This window comes from Nerophis ophidion, linkage group LG25, assembly GCF_033978795.1.
Source record: "Nerophis ophidion isolate RoL-2023_Sa linkage group LG25, RoL_Noph_v1.0, whole genome shotgun sequence".
Classification (NCBI taxonomy): domain Eukaryota; kingdom Metazoa; phylum Chordata; class Actinopteri; order Syngnathiformes; family Syngnathidae; genus Nerophis; species Nerophis ophidion.
The window spans coordinates 34,326,932-34,339,844 of NC_084635.1; the positions used below are offsets into that span (position 1 = coordinate 34,326,932).

The 12,913-nt window shown below is 36.2% G+C and overlaps 1 protein-coding gene across 1 annotated transcript in view; it reads right to left on the reverse strand.

Moving 5' to 3' along the window:
* Positions 1–436: 436 nt before the first annotated feature.
* LOC133543195 (cytochrome P450 27C1) overlaps positions 437–12,913 on the reverse strand; it is a 61,481-nt gene continuing 49,004 nt past the window's right edge. Inside the window, exons 6-9 of the mRNA XM_061887705.1 lie at positions 5,368–5,534; positions 1,070–1,148; positions 774–977; positions 437–712 (exon numbers count right to left, since the gene is read on the reverse strand). Of these exons, the coding sequence (XP_061743689.1) occupies positions 593–712; positions 774–977; positions 1,070–1,148; positions 5,368–5,534 (570 nt within the window). The 3' untranslated portion in view covers positions 437–592. The remainder of the gene's footprint in view (positions 713–773; positions 978–1,069; positions 1,149–5,367; positions 5,535–12,913) is intronic.

A 12,913-nucleotide genomic window follows, 5' to 3' on the forward strand; every position in this document is an offset into this window, starting at 1 on the left:
AATCAATCAATTAATCAATCAATCAATCAATCAATCAATAAATGCCTACTGAGCCTATGGTGCTGTTAAGTTATTGTGGCTCAATTTGCCTTAATTTATTTTTTTTAATGTATTGTTATTTAATATATATTATTGTTTTAGTTGCTTAAGAGATATTCCTGGCTCTGAATTTGCTCATTGCTATTTTTATGTTTTTGTGCATTACTTGTTGCCGTAATCATTAAACAAACAGGTTACTCATCAGTTACTCAGTACTTGAGTAGTTTTTTCACAACATACTTTTTACTTTTACTCAAGTAAATATTTGGATGACTACTCCTTACTTTTACTTGAGTAATACATCTCTAAAGTAACTGTACTCTTACTTGAGTACAATTTCTGGCTACTCTACCCACCTCTGCCTGTGGGTCTGAATCAAGGGGAGAAGCCAACTAGATAAAAACAACAATTTGACTTTATTGGTCCGGTATTGTCTTCATTGCTACACCAAGTCTGAGTAAAACCTCAGTAAAACAGAAGGTTGAGTTCCCACAAAAACAACTTAGTCATACACGAACAGTACAGTACTTCAGAATACGAAGAAGATCCCTCCCTAGTTTTTCCTGTCGGTGAACTGCAGGTGGATGGGGTCTGCAGGGCACAGGAGACCGTGCGTTTTGGCCTTGACGTGGGCTGAGAGCGCGGGCGTGCCGATGTGGAACCTCTGAACCAGCTGGGCAAAGACGCGTGAAGTATGAATGCAACATTTTGGAAGAGCTGGGTTTAGTCCTTACCCGGGTCAGGACCAGGTGCATCTCCAACTCCGCTATCCTCCTGCCGATGCAACTCCTGATGCCGTAGCCGAAGGGAATGGAGCCGAAGTTGTCCACGCGATCCGAGGAGTCCTTCCGAATCCAGCGGTCCGGCCGGAAGTCCAAGGCGTCGGCGAAGTTCTCCTCTTCCAGGGAAGTGGAGTAGTGACACAGGGCCAACTGGGTCTGGCAAAGATGGGGGACGAGTGAGAACTGGAGCTGCTAAACAGTTTGGCTCGCTACAAAACAGCAAAGTAGTAAACCCACGCCAACCGTACCCCTTTGGGGATGAAGTATCCGCCCACCACCAAGTCGTCCTGGGTAATCCGCCCATTGCCAGGGAGGACTGGGAAAAGCCTGACAAAAAGACAATGCAATTATATTATAGACCAAAGTTCAACAATAGTACCAAAGTTCAACAATAGTACCAAAGTTTAACAATAGTACTGTAGTTCAACAATAGTACTAAAGTTCAAGAATTGGACTAAAGTTTAACAATAGGACTAATGTTCAACAATAGTACTAAAGTTCAACAATAGGACTGAAGTTCAACAATAGTACAAAAGTTTAACAATAGTACTGTAGTTCAACAATAGTACTGTAGTTCAACAATAGGACTAAAGTTCAACAATGGGACTAAAGTTCAACAACAGGACTAAAGTTTGACAATAGGACTGAAGTTCAACAATGGTACTGTAGTTCAACAATAGTACTAAAGTTCAAAAATAGGACTAAAGTTCAACAATGGGACTAAAGTTTAACAATAGTACTGAAGTTTAACAATAGTACTGTAGTTCAACAATAGTACTGTAGTTCAACAATAGGACTAAAGTTCAACAATGGGACTAAAGTTCAACAATAGGACTAAAGTTTAACAATAGTACTGAAGTTCAACATTAGCACTACAGTTCAACAATAGTACTAAAGTTCAACAATAGTACTAAAGTTCAACAACAGTACTGTAGTTCAACAATAGGACTGAAGTTCAACAATTGGACTAAAGTTTAATAGGACTAATGTTCAACAATAGTACTAAAGTTTAACAATAGGACTAAAGTTCAAGAATTGGACTAAAGTTTAACAATAGGACTAATGTTCAACAATAGTACTAAAGTTCAACAATAGGACTGAAGTTCAACAATAGTACAAAAGTTTAACAATAGTACTGTAGTTCAACAACAGTACTGTAGTTCAACAATAGGACTAAAGTTCAACAATGGGACTAAAGTTCAACAACAGGACTAAAGTTTAACAATAGGACTGAAGTTCAACAATGGTACTGTAGTTCAACAATAGTACTAAAGTTCAAAAATAGGACTAAAGTTCAACAATGGGACTAAAGTTTAACAATAGTACTGAAGTTTAACAATAGTACTGTAGTTCAACAATAGTACTGTAGTTCAACAATAGGACTAAAGTTCAACAATGGGACTAAAGTTCAACAATAGGACTAAAGTTTAACAATAGTACTGAAGTTCAACATTAGCACTACAGTTCAACAATAGTACTAAAGTTCAACAATAGTACTAAAGTTCAACAACAGTACTGTAGTTCAACAATAGGACTGAAGTTCAACAATTGGACTAAAGTTTAATAGGACTAATGTTCAACAATAGTACTAAAGTTTAACAATAGGACTAAAGTTCAAAAATAGTACTAAAGTTTAACAATAGTACTGTAGTTCAACAATAGGGCTAAAGTTCAACAATAGTACTAAAGTTCAACAACAGTACTGTAGTTCAACAATAGGACTAAAGTTCAACAATTGGACTAAAGTTTAACAATAGGACTAAAGTTCAACAATAGGACTAAAGTTCAACAATAGGACTAAAGTTCACCAATAGTACTGAAGTTCAACAATAGTACTAAAGTTCAAAAATAGGACTGAAGTTCAACAATAGGACTAAAGTTCACCAATAGTACTGAAATTCAACAATAGTACTGTAGTTCAACAATAGTACTAAAGTTCAAAAATAGGACTAAAGTTCAACAATAGGACTAAAGTTTAACAATAGTACTGAAGTTCAACAATAGTACTGTATTTCAAAAATAGGACTAAAGTGCAAAAATAGTACTAACGTTCAACAATAGTACTAAAGTTCAACAATAGTGCTGAAGTTCAACAATAGTACTAAAGTTCAACAATAGTACTAAAGTTCAACAATAGTACTAAAGTTTAACAATAGGACTAAAGTTTAACAATAGTACTGAAGTTCAACATTAGCACTAAAGTTCAACAATAGTACTAAAGTTCAACAACAGTACTGTAGTTCAACAATAGGACTGAAGTTCAACAATTGGACTAAAGTTTAACAATAGGACTAATGTTCAACAATAGTACTAAAGTTTAACAATAGGACTAAAGTTCAACAATAGTACTAAAGTTCAACAATAGTACTGTAGTTCAACAATAGTACTAAAGTTCAACAATAGGACTAAAGTTTAACAATAGGACTGAAGTTCAACAATTGGACTAAAGTTTAACAATAGGACTAATGTTCAACAATAGTACTAAAGTTTAACAATAGGACTAAAGTTCAACAATAGTACTAAAGTTCAACAATAGTACTGTAGTTCAACAATAGTACTAAAGTTCAACAATAGGACTAAAGTTTAACAATAGGACTGAAGTTCAACAATAGTACTGTAGTTCAACAATAGTACTAAAGTTCAAAAATAGGACTAAAGTTAAAAAATTGTACTGAAGTTCAACAATAGTAGTGAAGTTCAACATTAGCACTAAAGTTCAACAATAGTACTAAAGTTCAACAACAGTACTGTAGTTCAACAATAGGACTAAAGTTCAACAATTGGACCAAAGTTTAACAATAGGACTAATGTTCAACAATAGTACTACAGTTTAACAATAGGACTAAAGTTTAACAATAGTACTGAAGTTCAACATTAGCACTAAAGTTCAACAATAGTACTAAAGTTCAACAACAGTACTGTAGTTCAACAATAGGACTGAAGTTCAACAATTGGACTAAAGTTTAACAATAGGACTAATGTTCAACAATAGTACTAAAGATTAACAATAGGACTAAAGTTCAACAATAGTACTAAAGTTTAACAATAGTACTGTAGTTCAACAATAGTACTGTAGTTCAACAATAGGACTAAAGTTCAACAATAGGACTAAAGTTTAACAATGGTACTGTAGTTCGACAATAGTACTAAAGTTCAAAAATAGGACTAAAGTTCAACAATAGTACTGTAGTTCAACAATAGGACTAAAGTTCAAAAATAGTACTGTAGTTCAACAATAGAACTAAAGTTCAACAATAGTACTAAAGTTCAACAATAGTACTGTAGTTCAACAATAGTACTGAAGTTCAACAATAGTACTAAAGTTCAACAACAGGACTAAAGCTGCACCAAACCATTCTTCAATCGATTAATCAAAAGAGTACTTTTTCAATTAAACAGTAGATTTGATTTTGGAACAAACTGTTCCTTTTTCCAATAAATTCCCTTCCCAAACTACACCAACAATCGTCTTGCATGTGAAAAATTTTACATGCTTGCGATTTGGTCGGGGATACCAAAGACAATGACTAAAAGAGCTGTTTTACTTCCTCCGCCATCCCGGAGAGTATATATATATATATATATATATATATATATATATATATATATATATATATATATATATATATCAGTTAGCTCGGCTCCTCACGTGTAGTGCGGGTGACAACAGAATTATCCTCGTACAACTCCCCTTCCCGTTCTGCTCAGTGGGTGATCTCTTTATCCCACCGCTGCCACCAGGAAGTGTTATTGTATAAATAATACACTGGGTATTTAGGACTGGAACATGCTTTATTTCAGCCCTGTTGTTTACATAGCCAGCATAGGTGTTACATCCTAAAAGGTCCATCGTGGACCCCCCGCGTCATATCCGTCCCCAGCACTTGTTGTCACTTCTTCTGCAGCCGAGTAGTCGCAAGAAGGATCACTAGCGCCCTCTACCACCAGGAGGCGGGAGTCATTTAATGACTCATATTTGACACACGCAGCTACGGTGTATTAATAAAACATAGCTGCTTACTGTTCTTTTTAGCATATTCAATAGCTTGGACCTTAAATCCTACTGAATAGCTCTTATTCTTCTTCCCTTTATGCGATTTCAAATGATTGAAATCAGCCTCCTCCATTTTGAAAATGATGACAGGGGAAGTGTCACTTGTGACGTGACGAGTTTGACCCTGCGGAAATTCTAGACGTACGCTAATCAAAATAATATTTTGCAAAACGAGTTTGACCCGGCGTTAATCCTGAGCCGGCGGTAATACTAAACATGCGCTAATTATTTTGCAAAACGGGTTTGACCCGGCAGTAATTCTAGTCAGGCGCATACTATACACCCGGCGGCAATTCAAGGAAATACGGTAATTGCTATAATAACAAAAATGGAACCTTTGCAGGTTAAAAAAGCTCCTTCTGTTTGCGCGGAGATCGCCTAAAAACGTCTTTTTACCATTTTTTATTTATTCTCCAAACTGATTTTTAAAATTTCGAGATGATTATGAGTCGCGGTTCTGTTGTTTTGTAGCAGGTAGTGAGTTGTTTGCACCTGAGAGTCTCTTTGACCAGGCCTCTGATCAGAGGCAGACGAGGAACGTCGTCGGCCGTGGCGACAGCTCGAGGGCCCAAAGTCCTCTCCACCTCCGTGTAGATCTGCTCCTGGATCTCAGGGTGTCTGGCCAGCAGGTAGCTGGCCCAGGACAGGGTGAAGGAGGTCTGGAAGGACACACATGTTGAGTGTGGGGCAGCTTTCATTGACGGAGGTGATATAAGAGTGTTGGGTAAGAAGCTTCTTCTTCCGCATGCCGAGCAGACACCAGCTGCACTCACAATCCTCTAAAGCTCGCCATGAATCAGCGTGTAACTGTACTTTGTGGGAATAAAAATAGTGTGGGATCAGATTCCACACAGAGAGGCTCCCCCACACACACTTGACATTTCCTTGGCCGCTGCTGACATACTTGCCCCAACCACGGGGGCGTGGTTAAGAGGGCAGGAGTATATTTACAGCTAGAATTCACCAAGTCAATACATACATATATATATATATATATATATATATATATATATATATATATATATATAGGCTGGGCAACGATTACAAATTTTAATCGAAGTTAATCGCACTATTTCTCCGATTAATCGTGATTAACTGCATTGTATACGCAAAGCCCAATAATGAATTCAAAAGTAGTGTGTAGTGCACCTTTATTGGAATATTCTCCCACATGAACAAAAGCGCCAACACATTTGTTGTGCAAACACAATTTAAATCAGTCCTTGTTAAACAGTAGCAGTTAAATAGCATATTTTATGAAAATCAACTCCAAAAATGTAATTACAAACATTTAAGCTTATTGCCACTGCCAGGGTATTTAAGTTATCCTGTTTGTTATGGAAAATAAATATAATCTACATACAAATCTCTGAGCCACAATCATAACATCTGAACAGGCAATTTCTGAGGTAACAGCAGAAACATTTTTTTTATCAGGGTCTTATGTTTAAAAAACCTATATTATAGGTAGTGGGCTGTTTTAGGGAATTTTTGATCAAATTATCCGTAATAGCAATATTAATAATGTTGTGTTTATTCTGCGTTGTGCACTTAAAATAATTATGACCATATCTAGGAATTGATATGATGGGAATTTTCCGATTGTTTGCTTGGTGCTTTGATAAACTGAAGGCATCATATACATGGTACTATATTGTGATGTTATGAGCCAGGGAAAAAAAGAACTACCCTACCCAGCATGCAACAGGAGTGACGAGCATGCGCGGTAGCCCGGTATAGGTTGTGTCGCCATGACGACATCTTGTATGTTGTGATATGCACGCTCTGAAAGCAAACGTTAAGAACTCAGCCAACACTCCTGGTCTGCATTATTCATAAATAGACAGACAACACATATACTCCGCTGCTTCACAGGCCGCTGGATGTAGCCGGCAAAGTATTCCCATGCGAGCTAGCCGGTCTAGCAAGCACGCGTCATTCAGTCCAAAACGGCCTGATCTATCCACATTCAGAATTGTCTGGCGGTCGTAAGTGATCCCGGAGTGACCACGCTGTAAGCCAGCCATGAAATTTGCAGAATTGTCCGGTATTTTTGCCAAATGTTCCATCTTTACCAAGAGCCCCTCCACGCCATCTTGTTAAGAAAAGGCGTTAACAAAATAAAAGCATGTAAACAACATACGCAAATGCGCGATAAAATAATTGTCGACGTTAATAGATTGATGAGTTAACTCGTAATTAACTCACTAATCTGCCCACCCCTAATATATATATATATATATATATACATATATATATATATATATATATATATATATATATATATATATATATATATATATATATATATATATATATATATATATATATATATATATACATACATATATATATATATATATATGTATATATATATACACAGTACATATATATATACATATATATATATGTATATATATATACACAGTACATATATATATACATATATATATATACATATATATATATGTATATATATATACACATATATATATATACATATATATATATATATATGTATATATATATATATATATATATATATATATATATATATATATATATATATATATATATATATATATGAAACCTCAAAATATGCAAACAAAACTGTGTTTAGATCATTTCTGCTTCAAAACTTGCATAAATAAATCTTAAGGAATATAACATAACTTGGCTTCTGAGAGCTTCAAAATGTAATGAAAAAAAATGCTAAAGTTGTTGATAAACAAGCAATTATTTTAATAATTAAATATCGATGAGGTGGCGACTTGTCCAGGGTGTACCCCGCCTTCCGCCTGATTGTAGCTGAAATAGGCGCCAGCGCCCCCCGCGACCCCAAAAGGGATTAAGCGGTAGTAAATGGATGGATGGATGGCATTTTAAATGAATTATTATGTTTATTTAAAATTAATTTTTTCAAAATTTTTATTTTAATGGCTGTCAGGAAATAATACAAAAAAAAATACAATTAATTTTGATGTTTTTAGCAAAATATAGTAAAAATGTATTTATTTATTTTTTTCATTAATAAATATATTTATTTTTAGGTAAGATAAACATAATAATACGATTTATCTCTAGTCTGGGTGATTTATTTCAGCCTGCTGATGACATCACAGCTCATTGTGATGACTTTCCACGCACTTTTTTTTCGTCACACGTGTGTCATCTTCCCACACTGGACTTGTCCTGCTCGGGTTACGTACGTCTGGATTTCTCGCATTCACTCTTCTCGCTTCCCCGCCCAAGAATGTGGTCATGATGAGTCACGGGCACACCCGGGAGGTCAGTCTGGTATTATTGTCTGACGAGGAACTGAACCTCGTCCAGGCCCACAGGTGGTCCGCTAGCAAGCTTTGTACTCGAGTTAGAGTTCTGTTACTTTTCAGCAGGGGTCCCAATTTTCACACTGAGGCATGCAGGGACCATTTTGATATTTTTTAAAACCAATATATCATTTTTTTTAACCCTTAGGGCTCCCCTCCAAACATCACATGGACAAAGATAAGACCTTCTGGAGGAAACTTCTGTGGTCAGATGAAACAAAAACTTAGCTGTTTGGCCACAATACCCAGCAATATGTTTGGAGGAGAAAAGGTGAGGCCTTTAATCCCAGGAACATCATGCCTACCGTCAAGCATGGTGGTGGTTGTATTATGCTGTGGGCCTGTTTTGCTGCCAAAGGAACTGCTGCTTTAAATGGGACAATGAAAAAGGAGGATTAGCTCCAAATTCTTCAGGACAAGTTAAAAACCTCAGTCTGTTAAGTTGGTTCTTGGGCGCAGTTGGATGTTGACATGACATTGACCCTTAACACACGTCAAAAGTGGTAAAGGAATGGCTAAATCAGGACTGTCCTGACTTAAAGGGGAACATTATCAGCAGACCTATGTAAGCGTCAATATATACCTTGATGGTGCAGAAAAATGACCATCTATTTTTTTAACCGATTTCCGAACTCTAAATGGGTGAATTTTGGCGAATTAAACGCCTTTCTGTTTATCGCGCTGGAGGCGATGACGTCAGAATGTGACCCGCCATTTTCATTTTCAACACATTACAAACACAGGGTCTCAGCTCTGTTATTTTCCGTTTTTTCGACTATTTTTTGGAACCTTGGAGACATCATGCCTCGTCGGTGTGTTGTCGGAGGGTGTAACAACACTAACAGGGAGGGATTCAAGTTGCACCACTGGCCCGAAGATGCCAAAGTGTCTGCCGCCAGACCCCCGTTGAATGTGCCAGTGTCTCCACATTTGACCGGCGGTGCTAAAGCAGACATGGCACAGAGATGTATGGATAACCTGCAGATGCATTTGCAACGATAGTCAACGAAATCACAAAGGTGAGTTTTGTTGATGTTACCATGCTACGCTAATCGATGCTAACATGCTATTTACCGGCGGTGCTAAAGCAGACATGGCACAGAGATGTATGGATAACCTGCAGATGCATTTGCAACGATAGTCAACGAAATCACAAAGGTGAGTTTTGTTGATGTTACCATGCTACGCTAATCGATGCTAACATGCTATTTACCGGCGGTGCTAAAGCAGACATGGCACAGAGATGTATGGATAACCTGCAGATGCATTTGCAACTATATTACGTTTCCTTCCACCCACATTTAATGCGAAACAAACACTTACCAATCGACGGATTTAAGTTGCTCCAGTGTCAAAAGATGCGAAAGTCCTGATCGTGTGGTCCGCATATTTTACCGGCGATGCTAACGCAGCTATTCGGCCATGCTATGGCTATGAATAGCGTCAATAGCTATTCGCTCAATAGCTTCAGTTTTTTATTCAATACTTTCATACTCCAACCATCTGTTTCAATACATGCGTAATCTGTTGAATCGCTCAAGTCGCTGAAATCCGAGTTTGAATCCGAGCTAATGTCACTATATCTTGCTGTGGCATTCCCATTGTTTGTTTACATTGGCAGCACTGTGTGACGTCACAGGGGAATAGATAGTGGTTTCGAAGAGAGCGAAAATAAGGCACTTTAAAGCTTTATTTAGGGATATTCCGAGACCGGTAACATTTTGAAAAAAACTTCAAAAAATACAACAAGCCACTGGGAACTGATTTTTATTGTTTTTAACCCTTTTGAAATTGTGATAATGTTCCCCTTTAAACGTGTGGACAATGCTGAAGAAACAAGTCGATGTCAGAAAACCAACACATTTAGCTGAACTGCACCAATTTGGTCAATCATTCTATCACAAAAAAGTAAGAGTTGTAGAAACTATTGGAAACTCAAGACAGCCATGACATTATGTTATTTACAAGTGTATGTTAACTTTTGATTTCAACAGTATATATTTTTTTATGTTTCATGCATCTTTTTTAAAAAAATAAAATCTTGTTTTTATGGCAAAAACACCATCCTTCCATTATAAAATATGCAACATCTGTGAAGTGAATTATATTTATATAGCGCTTTTTTTCTCTAGTGACTCAAAGCGCTTTACATAGTGAAACCCAATATCTAAGTTACATTTAAACCAGTGTGGGTGGCACTGGGAGCAGGTGGGTAAAGTGTCTTGCCCAAGGACACAACGGCAGTAACTAGGATGGCGGAAGCGGGAATCGAACCTGGAACCCTCAAATTGCTAGCACGGCCACTCTACCAACCGAGCTATACATTTCATAGTTATTTATTTAAACTATTTTCCATTAAATACCTGCGTTAAGGCTATTAAGTGTGTTTTGTCCGATTACTCGATTAATCGAACAAACAAATAGATGGATTACTAAAATAATCGACAGCTGCAGCCGTAGAGCGTAACAAAATAAAAGTGTTTCTTTTTTTTTTTATTTCAACTATTTTCCATTAAATACCTGCGTTAGGGCTATTAGGTGTGTTTTGTCCGATTACTCGATTAATCGAACAAAGAAATCGATGGATTACTGAAATAATGGACAGCTGCAGCAATAGATGTGTATTGCACGTATAGAAAAATTTACAAAGAATCTTTGACGTCCTGAAGTCTAGATCGTAATAAAATAAGTTGTTTATTTCAAGTAACTTCCATGAAATACCTGCGTTAGGGCTATTAAATGTGTTTTGTCCGATTAGTCGATTAATCGAACAAACAAATCGATGGATTACTAAAATAATCGACAGCTGCAGCCGTAGAGCGTAACAAAATAAAAGTGTTTTTTTTTGTTATTTATTTAAACTATTTTCCATTAAATACCTGCGTTAAGGCTATTAGGTGTGTTTTGTCCGATTACTCGATTAATCGAACAAACAAATCGAGGGATTACTGAAATAATGGACAGCTGCAGCAATAGATGTGTATTGCACGTATGGAAAAACTCACAAAGAATCTTTGACGTCCTGAAGTCTAGATCGTAATAAAATAAGTTGTTTATTTCAAGTAATTTCCATGAAATATCTGCGTTAGGGCTATCAAATGTGTTTTGTCCGATTACCCGATTAATCGAACAAACAAATCGACGGATTACTAAAATAATCGACAGCTGCAGCCGTAGAGCGTAACAAAATAAAAGTGTTTCTTTTTGTTATTTATTTCAACTATTTTCCATTAAATACCTGCGTTAAGGCTATTAAGTTTGTTTTGTCCGATTACTTGATTAATCGAACAAACAAATCGAGGGATTACTGAAATGATCGACAGCTGCAGCAACAGATGTGTATTGCACGTATAGAAAAACTCACAAAGAATCTTTGACGTCCTGAAGTCTAGATCGTAATAAAATAAGTTGTTTATTTCAAGTAATTTCCATGAAATACCTGCGTTAGGGCTATTAAATGTGTTTTGTCCGATTACTCGATTAATCGAACAAACAAATCGATGGATTACTAAAATAATCGACAGCTGCAGCCGTAGAGCGTAACAAAATAAAAGTGTTTATTTTTGTTATTTATTTCAACTATTTTCCATTAAATACCTACGTTAAGGCTATTAGGTGTGTTTTGTCCGATTACTCGATTAATCGAACAAACAAATCGATGGATTAATGAAATAATGGACAGCTGCAGCAATAGATGTGTATTGCACGTATAGAAAAACTCACAAAGAATCTTTGACGTCCTGAAGTATAGATCGTAATAAAATAAGTTGTTTATTTCAAGTAATTTCCATTAAATACCTGCGTTAGGGCTATTAAGTGTGTTTTGTCCGATTAGTCAATTAATCGAACAAACAAATCGACGGATTACTAAAATAATGGACAGCTGCAGCAACAGATGTGTATTGCACGTATAGAAAAGCTCACAAAGAATCTTTGACGTCCTGAAATCTAGATCGTAATAAAATAAGTTGTTTATTTCAAGTAATTTCCATGAAATACCCGCGTTAGGGCTATTAAATGTGTTTTGTCCGATTAGTCGATTAATCGAACAAACAAATCGACGGATTACTAAAATAATCGACAGCTGCAGCCGTAGATCTTAACAAAATAAAAGTGTTTCTTTTTGTTATTTATTTCAACTATTTTCCATTAAATACCTACGTTAAGGCTATTAGGTGTGTTTTGTCCGATTACTTGATTAATCGAACAAACAAATCGAGGGATTACTGAAATGATCGACAGCTGCAGCAACAGATGTGTATTGCACGTATAGAAAAACTCACAAAGAATCTTTGACGTCCTGAAGTCTAGATCGTAATAAAATAAGTTGTTTATTTCAAGTAATTTCCATGAAATACCTGCGTTAGGGCTATTAAGTGTGTTTTGTCCGATTAGTCGATTAATCGAACAAACAAATCGATGGATTACTAAAATAATCGACAGCTGCAGCCGTAGAGCATAACAAAATAAAAGTGTTTCTTTTTGTTATTTATTTCAACTATTTTCCATTAAATACCTGCGTTAGGGCTATTAAATGTGTTTTGTCCGATTACTCGATTAATCGAACAAACAAATCGACGGATTACTAAAATAATCGACAGCTGCAGCCGTAGAGCGTAACAAAATAAAAGTATTTCTTTTTGTTATTTATTTCAACTATTTTCCATTAAATACCTGCGTTAAGGCTATTAGGTGTGTTTTGTCCGATT